At 46.6% G+C, this 24,952-nt stretch overlaps 1 protein-coding gene across 25 annotated transcripts in view; it reads left to right on the forward strand.

The window, feature by feature from the left end:
* The window catches only part of DDX4 (DEAD-box helicase 4), a 1,188,488-nt gene that overhangs the window by 785,144 nt on the left and 378,392 nt on the right, over positions 1 to 24,952 (forward strand). For all 25 annotated transcript variants that reach the window (XM_063962294.1, XM_063962347.1, XM_063962463.1 and 22 more), the window contains one exon: positions 11,884 to 12,026. In XM_063962294.1, coding sequence (XP_063818364.1) covers positions 11,884 to 12,026 — 143 coding nt within the window. The remainder of the gene's footprint in view (positions 1 to 11,883; positions 12,027 to 24,952) is intronic.

Raw genomic sequence — 24,952 nt, forward strand, 5'->3', positions numbered from 1 at the left:
TATATATATAAAAAGCAGCTATAGGGGACATAACTCAGTTAGTCCCTGCATTATATAGCGCTCTGGTGTGTGCTGGCATACTCTCACTCTGTCCCCCCAAAGGGCTTTTGTGGGTCCTGTCCTCATTCGGAGCATTCCTTGTGTGTGTGCGGTGTGTCGGTACGGCTGTGTCGACATGTTTGATGAGGATAATGATGTGGAGGCGGAGCAGATGCCTTTAGAAGGGATGTCACCCCCTGTGGGGCAGACACCTGAGTGGATGGGCTTATGGAAAGTAATGAGTGCACGTATAGACTCCTTATATAAGAAAATCGACGACATGCCAAATGTGGGACAGCCGACTTCTCAGCTCGTGCCTGCCCAGGCGTCGCATGAGTCGTCAGGGGCTCTAAAACGCCCACTACCACAAGCAGACCCAGATGTCGACACTGATACTGACACCAGTGTCGACGACGATGAGTCTAACCTGATGCCTACTAAGGCCATTCACTGCATGATTGAGGCAATGAAAGAGGTGTTACACATTTCTGATATAACTACAGGTGCCACTAAAAAGGGTATTATGTTTGGAGAGAAAAAACTACCCGTAGCTTTTCCCCCATCAGATGAATTAAATGAAGTGTGTGAAGAAGCGTGGGCTTTCCCTGATAAAAAATTGGTAATTCCTAAGAAGGTACTAATGGCGTTCCCTTTCCCGCCAGAGGATAGGTCACGTTGGGAAACACCCCCTAGAGTGGATAAAGCGCTCACACGTTTGTCTAAAAAGGTGGCACTACCGTCTCCGGATACGGCCGCCCTCAAGGAACCTGCTGATAGAAAGCAGGAGGCGATCCTGAAGTCTGTATGTACACACACAGGCATTATACTTAGGCCAGCTATTGCGTCAGCTTGGATGTGCAGTGCTGCCGCTGCGTGGTCAGATAAACTGTCAGAAAATATTGACACATTAGACAGAGACACGATCCTGTTAACCATAGACCATATAAAAGACTCAGTCTTATATATGAGAGATGCACAAAGGGAAATCTGCCGACTGGCATCTAAAGTAAGTGCATTGTCCATTTCTGCTAGGAGAGGCTTATGGACTCGCCAGTGGACAGGAGATGCAGATTCAAAAAAGCACATGGAAGTGTTACCATATAAGGGTGAGGAATTATTTGGGGATGGTCTCTCGGACCTAGTTTCCACAGCAACGTCTGGGAAGTCAGCATTTTTACCCCATGTCCCCTCACAGCCTAAGAAGGTGCCGTTTTATCAGGTTCAGTCCTTTCGGACCCAGAAAAACAGGCGTGGAAAAGGCGGGTCCTTTCTGTCCAGAGGCAGAGGTAGGGGAAAAAGGCTGCAACAAACAGCAGGTTCCCAGGAGCAAAAGTCCTCCCCCGCTTCCTCTTCCAAGTCCGCCGCATGACGGTGGGGCTCCACAGGCGGAGCCAGGTACGGTGGGGGGTCGCCTCAAAAATTTCAGCGATCAGTGGGTTCGCTCACAGGTGGATCCCTGGATCCTGCAAATAGTATCTCAGGGGTACAAGCTGGAATTCGAGGCGTCCCCATCCCACCGGTTCCTAAAATCTGCCTTGCCGATTGCTCCCTCAGACAGGGAGGCGGTGCTAGCGGCAATTCACAAGCTGTATTCCCAGCAGGTGATAATCAAGGTACCCCTACTTCAACAAGGCCGGGGTTATTATTCCACACTATTTGTGGTACCGAAACCGGACGGTTCGGTGAGACCCATTCTAAATTTGAAATCCTTGAACACGTACATAAAGAAATTCAAGTTCAAGATGGAATCGCTCAGGGCGGTTATTGCAAGCCTGGACGAGGGGGATTACATGGTATCCCTGGACATCAAGGATGCTTACTTGCATGTCCCCATTTACCATCCTCACCAGGAGTACCTCAGATTTGTGGTACAGGATTGCCATTACCAATTCCAGACGCTGCTGTTTGGACTGTCCACGGCACCGAGGGTATTTACCAAGGTTATGGCGGAAATGATGATACTCCTTCGAAGAAAGGGAGTTTTAATTATCCCGTACTTGGACGATCTCCTAATAAAAGCGAGGTCCAAGGAACAGTTGTTGGTGGGAGTAGCACTATCTCAGGAGGTGCTGCACCAGCACGGCTGGATTCTGAATATCCCAAATTCACAGCTGGTTCCGACGACACGGCTACTGTTCCTGGGTATGATTCTGGATACAGTCCAGAAGAAAGTGTTTCTCCCGGAGGAGAAAGCCAGGGAGTTGTCATCTCTAGTCAGAGACCTCCTGAAACCGAAACAGGTATCAGTGCATCGCTGCACACGGGTCCTGGGAAAGATGGTAGCTTCTTACGAAGCAATTCCCTTCGGCAGGTTCCATGCCAGAATCTTTCAGTGGGACCTGTTGGACCAGTGGTCCGGATCGCATCTTCAGATGCATCGCTTAATAACCCTGTCTCCAAGAACCAGGGTGTCTCTACTGTGGTGGCTGCAGGGTGCCCATCTTCTAGAGGGCCGCAGGTTCGGAATACAGGACTGGGTCCTGGTGACCACGGATGCCAGCCTTCGAGGCTGGGGGGCAGTCATACAGGGAAGAAACTTCCAAGGACTATGGTCGAGTCAGGAGACTTCCCTTCACATAAATATTCTGGAACTAAGGGCCATCTACAATGCCCTAAGTCGAGCAAAAGCCCTGCTCCTACACCAGCCGGTGCTGATCCAGTCAGACAACATCACGGCAGTCGCCCATGTAAATCGACAGGGCGGCACAAGAAGCAGGATGGCGATGGCAGAAGCCACAAAAATTCTCCGATGGGCGGAGAATCATGTACTAGCACTGTCAGCAGTGTTCATTCCGGGAGTGGACAACTGGGAAGCAGACTTCCTCAGCAGACACGACCTCCACCCGGGGGAGTGGGGACTTCACCCAGAAGTCTTCCAGATGCTGGTAAACCGTTGGGAAAAACCACAGGTGGACATGATGGCGTCCCGTCTCAACAAAAAGTTAAAAAGATATTGCGCCAGGTCAAGGGACCCTCAGGCGATAGCTGTGGACGCTCTAGTGACACCGTGGGTGTACCAGTCGGTTTATGTGTTCCCTTCTCTGCCTCTCATTCCAAAGGTATTGAGAATAATAAGAATGCGAGGAGTAAACACAATTCTCGTGGTTCCGGATTGGCCAAGACGAGCGTGGTACCCGGAACTTCAAGAGATGCTCTCAGAGGACCCGTGGCCTCTACCGCTCAGACAGGACCTGATACAGCAGGGGCCCTGTCTGTTCCAAGACTTACCGCGGCTGCGTTTGACGGCATGGCGGTTGAACACCGGATCCTAAAGGAAAAGGGTATTCCGGAAGAAGTCATTCCTACGCTTATTAAGGCCAGGAAAGATGTTACGGCAACGCATTATCACCGCATATGGCGAAAATATGTTGCATGGTGCGAGGCCAATAAGGCCCCAACAGAGGAATTTCAACTAGGTCGATTTCTGCATTTCCTGCAAGCAGGAGTGGATATGGGCCTAAAAAACTAGGCTCCATTAAAGTACAGATCTCGGCTCTGTCGATTTTCTTTCAAAAAGAACTAGCTTCAGTACCTGAAGTTCAGACTTTTGTAGAAGGAGTGCTGCATATTCAGCCCCCGTTTGTGCCTCCGGTGGCACCTTGGGATCTCAACGTGATGTTGAGTTTCTTAAAATCACATTGGTTTGAGCCACTAAAAACCGTGGATCTGAAATATCTCACGTGGAAAGTGGTCATGTTATTAGCCTTGGCTTCAGCCAGGCGAGTGTCAGAATTGGCGGCTTTATCATGTAAAAGCCCTTATCTGATTTTCCATATGGATAGGGCAGAGTTGAGGACTCGTCCCCAATTTCTCCCTAAGGTAGTGTCAGCGTTTCACCTGAACCAGCCTATTGTGGTGCCGGCGGCTACTAGTGGACTCCAAGTTGCTAGATGTTGTCAGGGCCCTGAAAATATATGTTTCCAGGACGGCTGGAGTCAGAAACTCTGACTCGTTGTTTATCCTGTATGCACCCAACAAGCTGGGTGCTCCTGCTTCTAAGCAGTCTATTGCTCGCTGGATTTGTAGTACAATTCAGCTTGCACATTCTGTGGCAGGCATACCACAGCCAAAATCTGTAAATGCCCATTCCACAAGGAAGGTGGGCTCATCTTGGGCGGCTGCCCGAGGGGTCTCGGCTTTACAACTTTGCCGAGCAGCTACTTGGTCAGGGGCAAACACATTTGCAAAATTCTACAAATTTGATACCCTGGCTGAGGAGGACCTGGAGTTCTCTCATTCGGTGCTACAGAGTCATCCGCACTCTCCCGCCCGTTTGGGAGCTTTGGTATAATCCCCATGGTCCTTACGGAGTTCCCAGCATCCACTAGGACGTTAGAGAAAATAAGAATTTACTCACCGGTAATTCTATTTCTCGTAGTCCGTAGTGGATGCTGGGCGCCCATCCCAAGTGCGGATTGTCTGCAATACTTGTAAATAGTTATTGTTAACTAAAGTGTTATTGTTGAGCCATCTGTTGAGAGGCTCAGTTGTTTTCATACTGTCAAACTGGATATAGTATCACGAGTTGTACGGTGTGATTGGTGTGGCTGGTAAGAGTCTTACCCGGGATTCTAAATCCTTCCTTATTATGTCTGCTCGTCCGGGCACGGTGTCCTAACTGAGGCTTGGAGGAGGGTCATAGTGGGAGGAGCCAGTGCACACCAGGTAGTCATAAATCTTTCTAGAGTGCCCAGCCTCCTTCGGAGCCCGCTATTCCCCATGGTCCTTACGGAGTTCCCAGCATCCACTACGGACTACGAGAAATAGAATTACCGGTGAGTAAATTCTTATTTTTTTTAGCAGTTGGGCAAAACCATGTGGAGGCAGATGTAACATGTGCAGAGAGAGTTAGATTTGGCCGTTGTATCCTGGGAGTCCGGAATGCTTTTGATCGTTTGGTGCCAATCCGCTGTCGCTCCATCATATCCCATTGTTATCCTGTGGAACCTGTGGACTTAGGAGAAATACAGTTATCAACGGTAAGTTCTTACCATAACGTATATTTAGGACATACCCAATGTTAGCCCTGTGGAGCACTGTGGAACCCGAAGAAGAAAATTAGTTATTGTAGACTTTCCTTTGTCCATTGGGTCCACATGCCGCACGCCCTGATGCACCTGGCCTCTGAGTTTTGTGGCTTTGGTCACTGGTTCCCTTCTCCTGTCTGTGAGTGTGTGTTCATATGTGTTCCATGTCTTCCTTGTCTCCATCTTCTTTCTGCTTTGAGCTGGTTACCAAAACTGACTTGCCCGTGCAGGGTTTTGGGGAGAGGGATCGAGGCATCCTGGGATATCTCAAAGGCTTAATTGTGTAGTGCCCAGGAGCTGATCCTACCACCTCTAACCCCGATGTTATACCTGTGGACCTTATGGACCTCGAAGAAAGAGCATTAACAAAGGTAAGTCTACCATAACACTCTACTTTTCTTTTTCATTCACTAGGGGTCACTGGAGTACTCTAGGGATATGGACGGTTCCACAGGAACTAGGCACTGAATAAGTTAAAATTTGAGACTACTTCTCCCCTCCATATCCCAGAGTACCTCAGTGTTTTTTCGGTGCTCACCGAGCAACTAGGCCTGTGGAGTTTCTACACAGTTATTGGATTTATTTTTTGATTTTTCAATGTTCCACATCCCTTCCCCCCTTCCAGAAAGGCGAGAGTTCGGGATAGTGGAAGCTGCTGAAGCAGCTGTGGGTGTCGTACCTCTCTAAAAAGAGCTCCCTCACTGCCACGGGCAGGTCTAAAACCTGCAGTAAAGGCTGGACGGAACTTATAGAGAAGCCCCGTCATAGCACTCACCACAGGGTCCAGGTATGTTGAACGGGACGGTCAGCTCACGCTGCCGCCCCGCTGTGTGGGATACTGTGTGTATGTGTGTGCCTTCAGCCGCCAGCCGCCGTTTCCAGCGCCGCTGTCTATGCTGTGTCCCCCGCTCTGAGCGGCGCCGGCCACGTTGATTTATGCATAGCTCTATGCAGTGCGCTCCCCGGCCCTCAATGCCGCTTCCGGCTCCCTCTCCACCATAGCCCGGCTCCGTGTATAGAGAACGATACACGGGGGGGGGGGGGGGGGGGTTGGGGGGGGGGTGCACACAAATGAGAGTTTTTTCCCTGCACACAGTAATGGGGTCACTGGATTTAATCTCATGATTCAACTCGTGTTGATAACAGAAAGTATGTTTACTGGAATACAGCAGCGCTGCATATGTATTACAATAGGCTATTAAGTCTTTGTTAAACAGGATACATGCTGCTCATATATGTGCAGGTTTGAATGCAACATAGTATGTTTATTAAATCTGCTTACATAATTATAAGTCTGCATATTTAACCATTTTTCCTGTTGTTTTTCCAGAATTTCCTGTATTACATCGCTCCTCCATTGAAGGCGCAGGGGTGTTAAGGGGAATTTGGAATTGGGCATATTGCTCGCGCAAGTTGTTTTTTGTATTGTCTGTCTGTATAATGAGTAAGACACCAGCAAAGACTATTATTCTTATCATAGCTGTTTATAATGATATTATCCCAAAGACTGCAAATCTGAATCATGGCTGTGGTCAGCCAAATACTGGCTTTGTTCACTGTTGTAAAGTAAGATGTGTTATACAATTGGTCAGCACATGGTGATTATAAAACAGTATCTGTTGAGCACTGCAAACATTGTGAGTTCAGGCCTCACCTCCCCAGATCCCCAGTGGCCTAATGGATAGGACTCTGCCCTCCGGACACTGGTTCAGATCCTGGTTTAACAGGTGTAATATATAAAAAAAACAAAAAAAACATGGTATGACACCATTTTTAACATTACTTCCTGGTTCTTTGCAGGAGGTTGCTGCTCTACAACACTCAGCCTCTGGGGGAGCGGGGGGTTGTTAGGAATTTAATTTATTAATGTATTAATTGTTTTTGACAGCATGTCTCTACAGGAAGATTCACTATTGCTGGTAACCACATGCACTGTAATGCAGGTTTATACACAGATTACTTCCGTGGTGTACTCACTGGTCGGGGTACATGATCACTAAGTCTAATGCATAATCAAACAAGCAGCTTCGCTGCAGAGTCGATCACACAGTGTGTCGGACAAATACGACTGCACAGACAGACCCTCACCGGTCCTCTACGGGGGGAAATACGGGCGCATGTACTGCCTGAGGGAATTTTTTTTTTCTTTTTTTTTACTGTTTTCAGCTAAATTGTTGCGGTCGATTCGCCGCCAGCCCTCATAGCACCAGGCCAGTACGTTAGGTTCTCAGCGAAGACTGAACAATTTCCAATGAGAAACAATTGCAATTATTGGGCGTTTAACTACCTATCGGAGTGTACCCTACACAGCAGTACGGCTGTTGCTTCGCCCTGCTTTGGTAAGGGTTTGAGGTAACAAGGCTGTAGTGGCAGGGCACTCCAGTTCAGGTTTGCCCTAAATAAAGACCACCTTACACTTCTTGCTGCCTACAGCTTCTGTGATGTTGGCAGTTGGTTCTTGCGTTTCAGCTTCGCTAGTGTCACACAACGTCCACTTTGGCTACGTTCCAGACGAGAATAGATCACAGACCAGGTGGGGGGGGGGGGGGAGGTGAGAGAATCTGTTTTCCTACCATTGTCTACGCGAATTCCTGAATGATTCAGTCTCATCGACTTCAATTCCTAGGTATGATTCTCGATACGGTAAATCAAAGAATTTACCTACCCGAACAGAAGTACATTCGTCATCTGGTACAATTAGTGCTTAAGCCACGCACAGTGTCGGTTCATTTGTGCATTCGCCTATTAGACACAATGGTGGCGGCTTTCGAAGCGCTTCAGTTCGGAAGACTTCAGTCGCGTCCTTTTTAACTCGCGTCCTTTTTAACTGGATGTGCTCGCACAATGGTCGGGCTCGCTTCTGCAGATTCACCGCAGGGTGAGGTTGTCTCCAAAGGCCAGAGTGTCGCTACTCTGGTGGCTCAAGGTACAGAATCTAACCGCAGGGTAACGGTTCGGCGCCTGGAATTGGATAATTCTCACGGCGGACGCGAGTCTCAGAGGTTGGAGAGCTGTAGTTCAAAATTTTCAGCTCCAGGGTCTCTGGGCGGATCACGAAAGATTGCTGTCTATAAATGTCCCGGAACTCCGGCCAATTTACAATGCGCTACAACAAGCAGTGCACATGCTGCAGGCTCAGGCTGTTCAGATGCAGTCAGACAACGCGACGGCGGTCGCATACATCAACAAACAAGGAGGAATGATAAGCCGCATGGCCATGCGGAAAGACGCTTGAATCCTCAATTGGGCCGAGGTGATTTTGTCTGCAGTATTCATTCCGGGAGTGGACAACTAAGAGGCGGATTATCTCAGCTGTCGGGATTTTTTATCCAGGATGTGCATTAAATCCAGAAGTGTTTCACATGTTGGTCCAGAGGTGGGGTTACCCGCAAGTGGACCGGATGGCATCTCGCCACAATTATCAAACGCCCCAGTACGCGTCCAGAACGAGAGATCCAAAGGCAGTGGCGGTGGATGCTCTCACAATCACGTGGCCATACAGTCTCGTGTATCTGTTCCACCGTTTTCCGCTGCTCCCTCTGTTGCTAAAACGGATCAAAAGAGAGTCCGCCACAGTCATACTAGTGGCGCCTCATTGGCATCGGAGAGCTTGGTTTCGGATCTTCGCGGTCTACTCGCGGACGTTCCTTGGCCGCTCCGACTGCGTCCGGACCTGTTACAACAGGGTCCCTTCTTTTTCTCCGATTTAGCGCGGCGGCGTTGACGGAGTGGCTGTTGAGACAGCCCTCTTAAAAAGAGAGGGCATTCCAGAATAGGTTATACCAACCATGTTACATGCTAGTAAGCCAGTTACGGCAGCTCATTATTAAAGAATTTGGCGTGCCTATATAGGTTGGTGTAAAGTTCGGAAGTTCTGACATCATCTTTTTTGTTAGGTCTACAGATGGGGTTAGATCAGGGGTGGGCAATTATTTCAGCTGAGGGGCCACTTGACACTTTCTTGTCACTATCCGTGGGCCACGCATAAAATAGAAGCCCCCCCCCCCCCCCCCCCCCACGTGCCAAAAATATAGGGACGTGGCTTCGTGTGGAAGGGGCATGGCCAAAAAATAATACAGATTCATATTAGGCTGCTCCATTATTCAAATTGCGCCACTTACACACATTACACCAGGTAGAGCCCCTTTTACACACATTATGGCAGGTAGAGCCCCTTTTACACACATTATGGCAGGTAGAGCCCCTTTTACACACATTATGGCAGGTAGAGCTCCCTTATACACAGTATGGATGGTAGAGCCCCCTTTTACACATTACAGCAGGTAGAGCCCCCTTTTACACATTAACATTTTATTTGGGATAATCATTGCGCAGAAGGCAAATTATCCAGTGTCTTATGGCCCCTGGGGAAAGGTGTGACACAGTGACAGAACACGGTGGGGCTGACACAGTGACAGAACACGGTGGGGCTGACACAGTGACAGAACACGATGGGGCTGACACAGTGACAGAACACGATGGGGCTGACACAGTGACAGAACACGGGGGTGTGACACAGTGACAGAACACGGGGGTGTGACACAGTGACAGAACACGGGGTTGTGACACAGTGACAGAACACGGGGGTGTGACACAGTGACAGAACACGGGGGTGTGACACAGTGACAGAACACGGGGGTGTGACACAGTGACAGAACACGGTGGGGGTGACACAGTTTCAGAACACGGGGGTGACAGAACACGGGGGATGACAGTGACAGAACATGGGTGGGTGACATGGTGACAGAACACGGGAGGGGTTGGTACAGCGAGAGCTAAAGACCTCTACCCCCAACCTAAAAACAGTCTGACGCCACTGCCCGCACACACAAATATACGCACACTAACACACACACTATTTCTTTCACTCACTTTTTCCAGTAACTCACTGATCTGGCTGGTAGTGGCAGGAAGGATTGATCTGTAGTAGTCTGCTCTTGTCCCGTGTAGCCCCGCCCCCTTAGGTCCCGTGTAACCACGCCCTCTCGTCGGCCCGTAGCTCCGCCCCTTTTTCGGCTGACCACAGCCGTTGTCACTGGGGACTCTGGAGGCGCCGTGCAGCAGCAGGGGAGACTGCATCGGCAGCTTGAAGGTACTGCAGAGCAATGACAAGCAGTCGGGCCGCTTGTCATTGCTCGCTGGTGGGAGGCAGTGGGCCGAGCAGGATCGGTTTGCGGGACGTATTTTGCCCACCCCTAGGTTAGATGGAGGTCGGCGTTTATCCACACTAAAGGTGCAGATATCTGCGTTGTCAATTTATTTTCAAAGAAGATTGGCTCTATTGCCGTCGATACACACCTTTATGCAGGGTGTCCTCAAAGTACAGCCTCCATTTCACTCCACTTACTGCGCCATGGGACTTGAATCTGGTTTTAGATTGCTTATAGTCATTTTATTTCGAACCCTTACAAGTGGATATTAAGTTTCTCACTTGGGAAACAATTTCTCTCCTAGCCTTAGCTTCGGCAGGGCGGGTTTCAGATTTGGGTGCCTTGTCATGCAAGCCACTGTATTTAGTGTTTCATAATGACAGAGCGGAACTTTGGACGAATCCCGCTTTCCTACCAAAAGTAGGGTCCTCTTTTCACATCAATCATCCAATAGTAGTTCCTGTGTTAACAGGAGATTCTGGAATTTTGGTTGGGGTACGCGCATTACGCGTTTATGTATTCCGAACGTCTACAGTTCCTAAGACGGATACGTTGTTATCCTCTATGATGTGGCCAAGAGGGGTTGGCCACCTTCTAAGCAGACCTTATCCAGATGGATAAAACTGACTATACGTCAGGCTTACCTTCATGCTAGGTTACAGCCGCCTACATCAGTAACAGCTCATTCCACATGTTCTCCGGGAATGTCATGGGCAGCTGGTCGTGGAGTTCTACGACACAGCTTTTGCAGTGCGGCTTCATGGTCTTCAGTGCACATGTTTGTGAGCTTTTACAAGTTTGATACTTCTGCGGCATCAGCATCCAGCTTTGGCCGTCTAGTTGTTACAGGTGCCAAACAGCTCTCCCGCCCAGGGGGGAAACTCTGGTACGTCCCTAGAGTACTCCAGTGACCCCTAGTGGATGAAAAAGAAAATAGGATTTTGGTACTTACCAGGTAAATCCTTTTCTTTGAATCCATAGGAGGCACTGGACGCCCACCCAGATCAGTTTTCCTGGCTTGTGGTAAGTTCAGGGGATCTTATGGTAACACACTCTCACCAACTGGTTCAAATTAGCAAGTTTATTGGGTTGGTGTCAACTGATAGTTGTCAGTAACGTTCTGTGTCAACTTTATTGTTCGTTTGTTATATGTAATTCTCCATTAACCTCTATAGCTCCTGTTCGGCTCAGTAAAAAAACAGTGAGGTACTCTGGGATATGGAGGGGAAAAGTAGTCTCAATTTTTAACTTATTCAGTGCCTAGTTCCTGTGGAACCGTCCATATCCCTAGAGTACTCCAGTACCCCCTATGGATTCAAAGAAAAGTATTTACCTGGTAAGTACCAAAATCCTATTTTTGATAAATGTACTTCTAAGTACATAGAGGCAGATGTATTAGACCTGGAGAAATCCATGAAGTGATAACGCACCAACCAATCAGCTCCTATATGTCAAGTTACAGGCTGGTTTTGAAAAATGACGGGAGCTGACTGGCTGGTGCGTTTTCTTCTCCATGCTTAATACATCTGCCCCATAGTACACTATTGTCTAATTAAGACGCACAATTCAGGAAAAAGTATGAATGTGGGCAAAACAAAAGTCAAAGATCCAATGCGAGTAACCTGTGCCCGGCATCCTTGTCACTTCACAATCCTTTCCTCTTCTAGGTCCCAAAGTGTCCTATATACCACCTCCACCACCTGAATCTGAAGATGATATATTTAAACATTATCAAACTGGTATTAATTTTGACAAATATGATGACATTGTTGTCGATGTATCTGGAATTGATGCTCCACCTGCTATACTGGTAAGTTGATCTATGTAAATAAAATAAAAAAATAATTTACTGACTGCTTTATTTTACAATGAGTTTTTTTTTTCTTTTTTAGGACAAATTATTTTAACAAAGTTTTCACTGTCTACTGTACAAATAAACTTTTATTTTGCACTTAATTAGGTTACCTACATTTAAAACTATTCATGCAGTAAGTTTTTTTGTTACATGGAAACTTAGGGTTGGTTTAGTGTCTACCTCTTCTGTTACAGATCTTTCAATAGTACATTGCAATGTATGGAACATGCACCATTACAGAGTATTTCCCATGATATTAATCTTTTATTGACTATGGCAGGGCATGGTTCGTATATAATAATCTTAGTCTCTAATGCCCCTTTCATACCGCAAAAATAACTCGGTATCGACCCAGTATATTGCCAGGTCTACACAGGTTACTGTGCTGTTTGACAAATTCTTTTGGCGCCTGACCCGGTATTTCAATCCGGGAATAAAGCTTTTTTTTAATCCTGGATGAAATACCGGGTCAGGTGCAGTGTGAACGGGTTGCTGGGTCGATGTTTACCTGCTCTAGATGTAATACAATGGTGTGTTCGTATTGGCGCAGCCCTCTGTGATGCTTATACTTTGGGGGGTTCCTCTTTAGTTTGACCTTGTTGAGATTCTGCTTCGGCAGTTATCTACTCTGCTGGGCGTTATATCCGATCTAACTGCTGACTTAGCTTTGTACCGCAATGATAGAGATTTTGGTTCAGATCCTATGTACAAAGAACCGGCTTGGGCTTTGCTCGGTAGAGGGTCTGGTACAGCTTGTGGGTCCCTCTGCTCCCCTCTTCTAGGGTCAGTGCTTCCAGACGGCCATCAACGAAGATGCTTCTACCTGTGGTCCTCCTGACGTGGACATTTTTTAGAGGAAGAGGGTGAGTTGGAGAGTTTCTCAGATAGTGACAATTTTCACCAACACACTTCTAAGTTTGGTGTACACGGGGTTGAGGCCCTTATCCTTGCACAGGCCTGGCCAACCTGTGGCTCTTCAGCTGTTGTAAAACTGCAAATCCTATCCTACCTTGCCACAGTTTTGCTATTAGCGAATGCTAAAACTGGCAGAGCATCCTGGGATGTGTAGTTTCACAACATCTGGAGATCTACAGGTTGGCCAGACCTGTCCTAGCGGTTCTCTAGGTGTAGAAGATCCAGAACATAGTATCTCCGGATGCGACCCTGTTTGGTAAGAAACTGAAGTCAACAAATATTTTCCCTTTTGAACAGGAATTGAGTAGTCATAGAAACATAGAATTTGACGGCAGATAAGAACCACTTGGCCCATCTAGTCAGTTGCCTTCAGCCTGGCAAACATCCTGATAAAGTTTCAGATGCCCAGTCGATTTTTTGCTATATACCCTTTTCCTACATCTATTACAGAAAAATGTGAAGCACTGCCTCCAGTTGATTTGTTGTTGTTAAGACTTGTTGCCAGTCCTTGGATCTTCAGCCTTCAAGGACAGTAAGTTGGAGACCACTGTTAAGTACATCTTTCTGCAGCGAGGTACACTGTGTTCCACAGGGAATACATTGGGGTGTAGATATGGATCTTGCACCAGGCACCAGCAAGTTAAAGCTTTAACTGTCCCAAGATGCATTGGGGCCTCCTCTATAACCAGGCACTGTGAGCTCCGTTTTCAGTTGGTGTCTGCAGAAGCAGGTCACTCAACAGGTGGGCTGCACTGGGCAGCCCTGAAAAAGCTTTTTCTGACAGTTTTTTTTCAAAACTGGGCTGTCAGTGCTGTATGTCAAGGTGACACTTCATCACTGCAGCTCCATCACCTCCTAAGCGGCATCGCATACTCCCATTGGCTCAGTTCCCGGGTATTTGAGGCAGAGACGCTCCGCCTTAGGCACAGTCGCAGACTATCTCCTGATACGCGTGGCTGCTACCGGGAGGAGGTAAGAGGGTCCTCCGGGCGGAGAAGGTCCTGAAACTTTAGGACAGGATTGTCCATCGCCGAGTGTATCGACGCTCTTGGGCGAGAAAGGAAGTACTAGGCCTCATGGTGTCTGCATTAGACATGGTAGAGTACGCTCAGTTAGATTCCTGCCCTCTACAAAGATTAATCCTTTTCAAGTGGGATTGCCTGCCACATCGGATCATGTCTTACATGATCATCTTGACTTCAGAGGTTCGTCTGTTGCTGACCTTGTGGCTACAGGACTAGCAGATGAGCAGGGGCTGTCCCTTCTGGATCACCAACTGGTCCTACTGACTATGGACGCCAGTCTGGGGGGTTAGGGCGCGGTTGACAGTAAGGATTCGTGGTTAGATACTTGTTTAAGCGAAGAAGTAGTCAGGGAGAGATTACGCAAAATAAAGATTAATAAATCACCCGGATGGACTTCATCCGAGGGTTCTTATGGAGCTTAGGTCACAACTAGCAAGACCCCTGTACTTCAATTTTTAATAGTTCAATTAGATCTGGCATGGTACCGAAGGATTGGTGTATAGCAGAGGTAGTGCCATTTTTTTTTTAAAAGGGATCCAAAAATCATCCGGGTAACTACAGGCCAGTTAGTTTGACATCTATAGTGGGGAAAATATTGTAAGGAATTCTAAGGGATAGCATACAGGAGTATCTGCAGACCACTAAGAATATTAGCAAGAACCAGCATGGTTTTGTGAGGGACAGATCATGTCAAACTAACCTTAGTTAATTTCTACGAAGAAGTGCGCGACAATCTTGACCAAGGTAAAGCAGTGGATGTGGTCTACTTAGATTTTGCAAAAGCCTTCGATACAGTGCCTCACAGGAGACTAATCATCAACTTAAATTAGCTTGGCCTAGGAAAAACTGAACATGGATAAGTAACTGGCTGGACAACAGGGTACAGAGAGTAGTGGTCAACGGGAAGTCCTCAAGCTGACACCAGTAGTCTGCAGAATACCACAGGGGTCTGTACTCTGGCTACTACTGTTCAACATATTTATCACTATATGATCACATTTGACATCAGTTTCTAGAAACATCACTACAGGGGATCAACCAAAATATTTAACTTTAGGAAGGTTAACTTCAATATGCTGAGAGGTGCACTTAACGACATTGACTGGAAAGGCTTGTTAGATGGCAAGAACATTAAGGAAATGTGGGATGCGTTAAAAGGGTTGTTAAATAGCAATATTGACCAATTCATTCCCATGGGCAGCAAACGCAGAAGTACCAAACTCAAGCCGATGTGGCTTAATAAAAAGGTCAAGGAAGTAATGAATAATAAGAAGCGTGCTTTCAAAACATTTAAATCTAATGGAATGGAGGAGTCATTTCAGTACTACAAGGAATGCAATAAAAAACGCAAAAAAGCAATAACAGCAGCTAAAATTGAAAATGTAAAGCAAATCGCTATAGAGAGCAAAAACAATCCTAAAGTTTTTAAATACATAAACCGTAAAAGGGTAAGAAAGGAGAATGTAGGTCCATTAAAAGATGAATTTGGTATATTGAAAAATGATGACGAAACAAAAGTGGAAATACTGAATACATTTTTTTCATCTTTTTTCACCAGAGAAGAAGTGACGGTGGGAGTAGTGCATAACGATGGTGAAAGCAAGGATTCTTTGCTAGATACTTGTTTAAGTGAGGAGGTAGTCCGGGAGAGACTAAGCAAAATTAAGATTAATAAATCACCTGGACCTGATGGACTTCACCCGAGGGTTCTTATGGAGCTTAGGTCACAACTAGCTAGACCCCTATACTTGATTTTCAATAGTTCTATTAGATCAGGCATGGTACCTATGGATTGGCGTATAGCTGAGGTAGTGCCGTTATTTTAAAAGTTATCTAAAAATCATACAGAAAATTACAGACTAGTCAGTTTGACGTCTATAGTGGGAAAATTATTGAAGGGAATTTTAAGGGATAGCATACAGGAGTATTTGCATGCTGCTAGGTTTATTAGCAAGAACCAGCATGGGACAGATCATGTCAAACTGACTTGGTTATCTTCTATGAGGAAGTGAGTGACAATCTTGACCAAGGAAATGCAGTTGATGTGGTATACTTAAATTTTGCAAAAGCCTTCGATACAGTGCCTCATAGAAGACTGATCATCAAATTAAAGGAGCTTGGCCTAGGAAAAACTGAGTACAGGGAGTAGTGGTCAATGGGATGTCCTCCAGCTGGTCACCAGTAGTCAGCGGAATACCACAAGGGTCCGTACTTGGGCCACTGCTGTTCAACATATTTATCAACGACCTGGAAATAGGCCTGGAAAGCACAGTGTCAATCTTTGCAGATGGTACTAAATAGTGTAAGGTAATTAATTCGGAAATAGATGTGGAGTCTCTACAGAACGACTTATATAAGCTTGAAACCTAGGCATCAAAATGGAAAATGGGATTCAATATAGAAAAATGCAAAGTTATGCACTTCGGGACCAAAAACAATCTTGCAACCTACATATTAAATGGGGAAAATCTAGGGGTAACAGTATTGGAAAAAGATTTGAAGGTACTGATTGACATTGTGCACGGTTGTTTAGCCTATTATCAAAGTGCAGCAAAGAAAAGTAAGGTGCTAGCATGCATAAAACGGGGAATTGAGACTAGGGACGAGAGTGTAATCCTGCTGCTGTACAAATCATTGGTACGTCTGCACCTCGAATATTGTGTTCATTTTTGGCCACCACATTATAAAAAAGATTTGTGAACTCAGAAGGATTCAAAGGCGTGCTACTAAATTGATGAAAGGGCTAAAGGGACTGGAGTATGAGGAAAGGCTTGCTAGGTTGAAACTGTATACACTAGAAAAGAGGCGTCCAAGAGGAGACATTATCAATATATTCAAATATATAAAGGGAAAAATATCAATATTTTAAATGTTATAACCTTGGATATCTTTTTCAGTCAGGAATTTATCCAATCCGTTTTTAAATGCATAAATAGTGTCCGCCATTACCACCTTCACTGGCAGGGAATTCCAGATCTTTATTGCCCTAACAGTGAAGAACCCTTTCCTACGTAGCGTATGGAATTTACTCTCCTCAAGCCTCAGCGAGTGACCTTGCGTCTTATACAGAGTTCTTTTAATAAACAATTCCTCTGATAACTCTTTGTAATTTAATCTGGGAGGAACATGATTTTCATTTGTTATCTAAACATACGGTAAATTATTTCAATTGGGACATTATAATGAACTCTGCTTAAGACAGATTACAGGTTGAACCCGATGGGCATTTTGCCTCTCTTCAACCTCATTAACTGTGTAACTATGTAACTATCAGTTTTTTAGAAATAGGCATGGAAAGCACAGTGTCAATCTTGGCAGATGACACTAAACTGTGTAGGGTAATTAATTCAGAAATAGATGTGGAATCTCTGCAGAATGACGCATCTTAACTTGAAATCTGAATGGAGAATGAGGATCAATATAGAAAAATGCAAGGTTATGCATTTCGGGACTAAAAACAAACTTGCATCCTACATATTAGGGGTAACAGTTTTGGAAAAAGATTTGGGGGTACTCATTGATAATATTAATAACCATATACAATGTCAAAGTGCATTAAAGAAGGCAAGTAAGGTGTTAGCGTGCATTAAACGGGGAATTGAAACAAGGGACAAGGATGTAATTCTGCCGCTGTACAATTCATTGGTACATCCGCTCCTGGAATATTGTGTTCAGTTTTGGGCACCACTGTCTAAAAAAGATATCGGTGAACTTGAAAGGGTTCAAATGCGAGCTGCTAAATTGATTAAAGGGCTAGAGGGTCTGAATTACGAGGAAAGGCTTACTAAGTTGAACATGTATACACTGGAAAAGAGGTGTCTAAGAGGAGACATTATTAATGTCTGCAAATATGTAAAGGGGCACTACAAAGTTATCAGGAATTATTTATTAAAATAACTGTTTAGGACACATGGGCATTCGCTGAGGCTGGATGAGAGAAAATTCCATACGCAACGGAGGAAAGGGTTCTTCACTGTTAGGGCAATAAGGATTTGGAATTCCTTGCCAGGGAAGGTGGTAATGGTGGACTCTAAATGCATTTAAAAGGGGATTGGATGAATTTTTAATTGAAACGGATATCTAACGTTACAACATTTAAAATATTGACGTTGTTAATCCATGTGTAACATGATTTGTAGTTGTCATCTAGTCATAAAGCATTCTTCAGCAGGTACAGTAAAATCATCTCAACGTAATACAAAGTACAGGTTGAACGTGATGGGCATTTTTCCTCTTTTCAACCTCAATTACTATGTTACTAACACTCTTTCCTGGGTCGGTGGACCATGGAGGAATCATTCTTCCCGATTAAACATTTTGGAATTGCGGGCAGTGTTCAATGCTTTGTTTCTCGCCCTGCCTCTGATACAGAACAGGCCTGTTCAAGTACGGTCATACAATGCCACCACGGTGGCGTACGCAAGCTATCATGTCTGCACTCGAAGCCGCATGGCAATGATGGAAGTGTCAAAAATCTTACATTGGGCAGAACGCATTCTGCCGGCAATATCTGCAGTGTTCACTCCGGGAGTCCTCAACTGGAAACGTGATTTCCTCAGTCACGACGTGCACGCCGGAGAGTGGAGTCTTCATCAGGAAGTCTTTCAACTCCTAGTGAACAAGTGGGGCCTACCAGATGTAGACCTGATGGAGTCTCGACACAATCACAAAGTTCCGGTATTCAATTCAAGAACCAGGGATCCTCAAGCAGCATTCATGGGCGCACTGGCAATTCCATGGAACTTTCGGCTGCCCTACGTGTACCCCCCAGTGTCACTCCTGCCCAGGGTACTACGGAAGTTCAAACTACTAGTCGCTCCAGCATGGCCCAGATGGCATTGGTTCCCAGACGTGCAGGGTCTATCGTTAGAGCGTCCTCTTCTACTTCCTCAATGCCCAGACCTCCTCGTTCAGGGCCCTTTTGTCTGGCTTTGACGGCGTGGCTCTTGAAGCTTTACTCCTGAGGCCCAAAGGATTCTCCGAGGCGGTCATCCAAACTATGCTGAAGGCCCGCAAACCGGCATCTGTGCAGATTTATGATAGGGTCTGGAATTCTTACTTCACCTGGTGTGCTGCAAAGAATTACGAGGCTTACGAATTCAGTACTTCTGGCTTTTCTGCAACAAGGCCTGGACTTCGGCCTTCGTCTGGCATCCCTTAATGTTCATATGCCTGCTTCGTTGGAATGTTTTCAGAGAAAAATTGTCTTTCTGCAGCGGGGTACACTGGGTTCCACAGGGATAACATCGAGGTGTAGAGTTGGATTTTTATCCGAGGCACCAACAGGCTAAAAGCTTTGACTGTTCCCAAGATGCTGAGCGCCGCATCCTCTAAAACCCCGCCTCTGTGCACAGTAGCTCAGTTTGTAAGTTGGTGCCTGTAGTGCAGGCAGCTAGCAACCCTGAAAAGAGCTTTTTAAAAGAAGATAAAAGACTTCAAGCGCTGCAGCAGAGGCATTATGAGTGCTAGATGTCATTCTGACATCTCCTGCTGCAGCTCCATCACCTCCCCCGGCAGCGCTGTATACTGCCGCGCCCTGGTTGCTGGGTACTTACAGCGGAGGACTCAAGTTCTTCAGCTCAGGTGCGCACACTCACCATAGCTCTCCGGGATAGCACCACAGCTCTCTGGGATTGCGTGGCCGTATCTAGGGAGGAGGTAAGTATCCCCCAGTCGAGACCCGCTGTAAATCGTGATCCGGTGCGGCCATTAGGATGCGGGCCACGTGTGCTGGCGTGGACACTGTGTTGGTACAGGGACCCCACTAGGCCACCAGGGCAGGGGCACAGGTCGGTTTTCTGTAAAACCGTTGTATTGTGGCTCACAGTACCCGGTGGTGAAGTCCAGCAATGGGATAAAGCTCTGACTTGTAGCCTCTCCTCCAGCCCCAGGGTGCCATATAGAGTAAATGTTCCTGCCCTGGAGCTGCATTTCTTGGTGTCCCTCACTCCCTGTCAGCGTTTGGATGCCATTACACATGCTGAGCTGATTCTGGGACTGCATGGGCAAAGTCTCTTGTATAGCCAATACACTGATATTCGATGTATGTGGTAGAACCCACACCTCATCAAAAGAAGAAAATTCCTTTGTTTGGGGCACTCTTTTTTTTTTTTTGTATAATATTCATCAAATGATCAAATGTTTATTAAATGTTTTTAAAACGTAGCTTTTATTATTCAATATTAGACTCTAAAATAAATGGGGTATATGATTCAGATACTGATTGGTAGAATCCCCTAAAATTGTAATGCTGGACATGATATTCGTCCTCTTGGAGAATATCTATGAGTAAGATCTATTCATTTAAGCCTAAGTGTCTTACTCAAACATGACTAAAATACATAAATCTGTCTAGAATCAAGCAGGCGGCATTTATAATAAGTTGTAGATCGTTAGATCGGCATATCTTTTATCGAATCTCCAAAGTTGGTATAACGGAATCAAAGTAAAATAACACATTATAGAATTCCCCTCCTTGGTATGATAGTACTTCGTTAACAAAAATTCAATCAATATGTATCCTATGTTGTATCATCATTGTTGGAATTTAATAGGATCAGAATATTGTAGGTAATATGTTAAATTCCCCTTCCATGCTGTTAAAACCCCATCGACAAAATTCTGTTACAACAATTAATTGAGGTAAGTCTAGTTTGACTGCCCTTTCCTATAACTGGGCACCCTAGAAGCGAATAAGTTCATCAGTGACCATTTCACTTGGGTAATATGTGAATGTGACAACCAGATAAGTTGTGTCCACCTGTTAGGTAACCAGCACTGATATCTCAGCAGTGACAAAAATAACCTGAATATAATACATAGAGCAATACAGATATTAGCAATGAAAGTAATCACAGTATCAATAGCCAAGGAGAACATTAGTATGCGATTCATAATATATATCTTTTCACAAATGTTTCTCTGATGTCCTAGTGGATGCTGGGAACTCCGTAAGGACCATGGGGAATAGACGGGCTCCGCATGAGACTGGGCACTCTAAAAGAAAGATTAGGTACTATCTGGTGTGCACTGGCTCCTCCCTCTATGCCCCTGCTCCAGACCTCAGTTAGAATCTGTGCCCGGCCAGAGCTGGGTGCTCCTAGTGGGCTCTCCTGAGCTTGCTAGAAAGAAAGTATTTGTTAGGTTTTTTATTTTCAGTGAGATCTGCTGGCAACAGACTCACTGCTACGTGGGACTGAGGGGAGAGAAGCAAACCTACCTGCTTGCAGCTAGCTTGTGCTTCTTAGGCTACTGGACACCATTAGCTCCAGAGGGTTCGAACACAGGGCCTGACCTCGATCATCCGTTCCCGGAGCCGCGCCGCCGTCCCCTTTGCAGAGCCAGAAGACAGAAGAACGATGAAATCGGCGGCAGAAGACTCCTGTCTTCATTAAGGTAGCGCACAGCACTGCAGCTGTGCGCCATTGCTACCACTGCACACCACACACTCCGGTCACTGTAGGGTGCAGGGCGCTGGGGGGGGGCGCCCTGGGCAGAAATTATATTACCTTTTGGCAAAAAATACACATAATACAGTCCGTTAACTGTATATGTGTAAAAACCCCAGCCATTAAGTTACAGAAAACGCGGGACAGAAGCCCGCCGCTGAGGGGGTGGGGCCTTCTTCCTCAGCACACCAGCGCCATTTTCCCTTCACAGCTCCGCTGGAAGCACGCTCCCCAGGCTCTCCCCTGCAGTATCCAGGTACAAGACGGGTTAAAAAGAGAGGGGGGGCACATAAATTTAGGCGCAAATCAATACAAATAAGCAGCTATTGGGAAAATCACTTATTAGCAGTGTAAATCCCTGTGTTATATAGCGCTGTGGTGTGTGCTGGCATACTCTCTCTCTGTCTCCCCAAAGGACTTTGTGGGGTCCTGTCCTCAGTCTGAGCTTTCCCTGTGTGTGTGCGGTGTGTCGGTACGGCTGTGTCGACATGTTTGAGGAGGGTTACGTGGAGGCGGAGCAGGGGCAGATACATGTGGTGTTGCCCCCGACGGGGCCGACACCTGATTGGATGGATATGTGGAAGGTCTTAACCGACAGTGTCAACTCCTTACATAAAAGGTTCGATGACGCAGCAGCCTTGGGACAGCCAGGGTCTCAGCCCGCGCCTGCCCAGGTGACTCAGAAGCCGTCAGGGGCTCATAAACGCCCGCTAGCTCTGATGGTAGACACAGATGTCGACACGGAGTCTGACTCCAGTGTAGATGAGGATGAGACAAATGTACAGTCTACAAAAGCCATCCGATGCATGATTACTGCAATGAAAGATGTATTGCACATTTCTGATATTAACTCGGTTACCACCAAAAGGGGTATTATGTTTGGGGAGAAAAAGCAGCCAGTGACTTTTCCCCCATCTGATGAATTAAATGATTTGTGTGAAGAAGCGTGGAATTCCCCTGATAAGAAACTAGTGATTTCTAAGAGGTTACTGATGGCGTACCCTTTCCCGCCAACGGATAGGTTACATTGGGAAACATCCCCTAGGGTGGACAAGGCGCTAACACGCTTGTCCAAAAAGGTGGCGCTACCGTCTCCAGACACGGCAGCCCTCAAGGATCCTGCTGATTGCAGACAGGAAACTACCTTAAAATCATTTTATGCACATACGGGTGCCTTGCTCAGACCAGCAATAGCGTCGACTTGGGTTTGTAGCGCTGTAGCAGCTTGGGCAGATACCTTGTCATCTGACATTGATACCTTAGATAGGGATAGCATTTTATTGACCTTAGGTCACATTAAAGACGCAGTCTTATATATGATAGACGCTTCGAGAGACGTTGGGCTGTTGGGTTCGAGAGCCAACGCCATGGCGATTTCTGCTAGGCGAGCCCTGTGGACCTGCCAATGCCGACTCAAAGAGACACATGGAAGTTTTGCCTTACAAGGGTGAGGTTTTATTTGGGGAAGGTCTCGCGGACCTGGTTTCCACAGCTACTGCGGGTTAATCTACTTTTTTACCTTATGTTCCCCCACAGCAAAAGAAAACACCACAATATCAGATACAGTCCTTTCGGTCGCATAAGTCCAGAAGAGGTCGGGGGTCTTCCTTCCTCGCCAGAGGTAAGGGTAGAGGGAAAAGAGTGTCTGCTACGGCTAGTTCCCAGGAGCAGAAGTCCTCCCCGGCTTCTACTAAATCCACCGCATGACGCTGGGGCTCCTCTGAGGGAGTCCGCGCCGGTGGGGGCACGTCTTCGACTCTTCAGCCACGTCTGGGTTCAGTGAGACGTGGATCCTTGGGCGATGGAAATTGTATCCCAAGGCTACAAGCTGGACTTTGAAGACGTGCCTCCTCGCTGATTTTTCAAATCGGCTAAACCAGCTTCTCCCCCAGAAAGGGAGATAGTTTTAGCTGCAATTCAAAAACTGTGTCAACAAGTGATTGTCAATGTTCCCCTAGTGCAACAGGGGAAGGGGTACTATTCAACCCTGTTTGTGGTCCCGAAACCGGATGGCTCGGTCAGACCCATTCTAAATCTAAAATCCCTAAACCTGTACTTGAAAAAGTTCAAATTCAAGATGGAATCTCTCCGGGCAGTTATCTCCAGCCTGGAAGGGGGGGATTTTATGGTGTCACTAGACATAAAGGATGCATACCTTCATGTCACCATATATCCCCCTCATCAGGCATACCTGAGATTCGCTGTACAGGACTGTCATTACCAGTTTCAGACGTTGCCGTTTGGGCTTTCCACGGCCCGAGGATTTTTACCAAGGTAATGGCGGAAATAATGGTGCTCCTGCGCAGGCAGGGAGTCACAATTATCCCGTACTTGGACGATCTCCTGATAAAAGCGAGATCGAGAGATCAATTGCAGATAAGCGTGTCGCTCTCCCTGAGAGTGCTGCAGTAGCATGGCTGGATTCTAAATCTAACAGTCACAGTTGATTCCAACGACTCGGCTATCTTTCTTAGGCATGATTCTGGACACGGAACAAAAGAGGGTTTTTCTCCCAATGGAAAAAGCCCAGGAACTCCAGAACATGGTCAGAGACCTGTTAAAACCGAAAATAGTGTCAGTCCATCAATGCACTCGAGTACTGGGAAAAATGGTGGCGACCTACGAGGCCATCCCCTTCGGCAGGTTCCATGCGAGGACGTTTCAGTGGGACCTTCTGGACAAGTGGTCGGGGTCCCATCTACAAATACATCATAAAATAAGCCTGTCCCCCAGGGCCAGGGTGTCTCTCCTGTGGTGGCTGCAGAGTGCTTACCTTCTCGAAGGTCGCAGGTCCGGCATCAAGACTAGGTTCTGGTGACCACGGACGCGAGCCTCCGAGGATGGGGAGCAGTCACACAAGGAAGAAATATTCAGGGACTATGGTCAAGCCAGGAGGCTTGTCTACACATCTGGAATTGATGGCCATATACAACGGCCTACGACAAGCGGAGAATCTTCTTCGCGACCTACCGGTTCTGATTCAATCAGACAACGTCACAGCTCTGGCTCATGTAAACCGCCATGGCGGGACAAGGAGCAGAGTGGCAATGACGGAAGCCACCAGGATTCTTCGCTGGGCGGAAAGTAACGCAAGCGCTCTGACCGCAGTCTTCATTCCATAGTGGACAACTGGGAAGCAGACTTCCTAAGCAGACACGATCTCCATCCAGGAGAGTGGGGACTTCATCAAGAAGTTTTTGCAGAGATAACAAGTCAGTGGGTACTTCCACAAATTGACATGATGGCGTCACGCCTCAACAAGAAGCTTCGGAGGTATTGTGCTAGGTCAAGGGACCCTCAGGCAGTAGCGGTGGACGCCCTGGTGACACCATGGGTGTTCCAGTCGGTCTGTGTTCCCTCCTCCTCTTCCTCTCATCTCAAAAATATTGAGAATCATAAGACGAAAAAGAGTGCAGACAATACTCATTGTTCCAGATTGGCCTCGAAGGGCCTGGTATTCAGATCTTCAGGAAATGCTCACAGAAGATCCGTG

This window comes from Pseudophryne corroboree, chromosome 1 (assembly GCF_028390025.1).
Source record: "Pseudophryne corroboree isolate aPseCor3 chromosome 1, aPseCor3.hap2, whole genome shotgun sequence".
NCBI lineage: Eukaryota > Metazoa > Chordata > Amphibia > Anura > Myobatrachidae > Pseudophryne > Pseudophryne corroboree.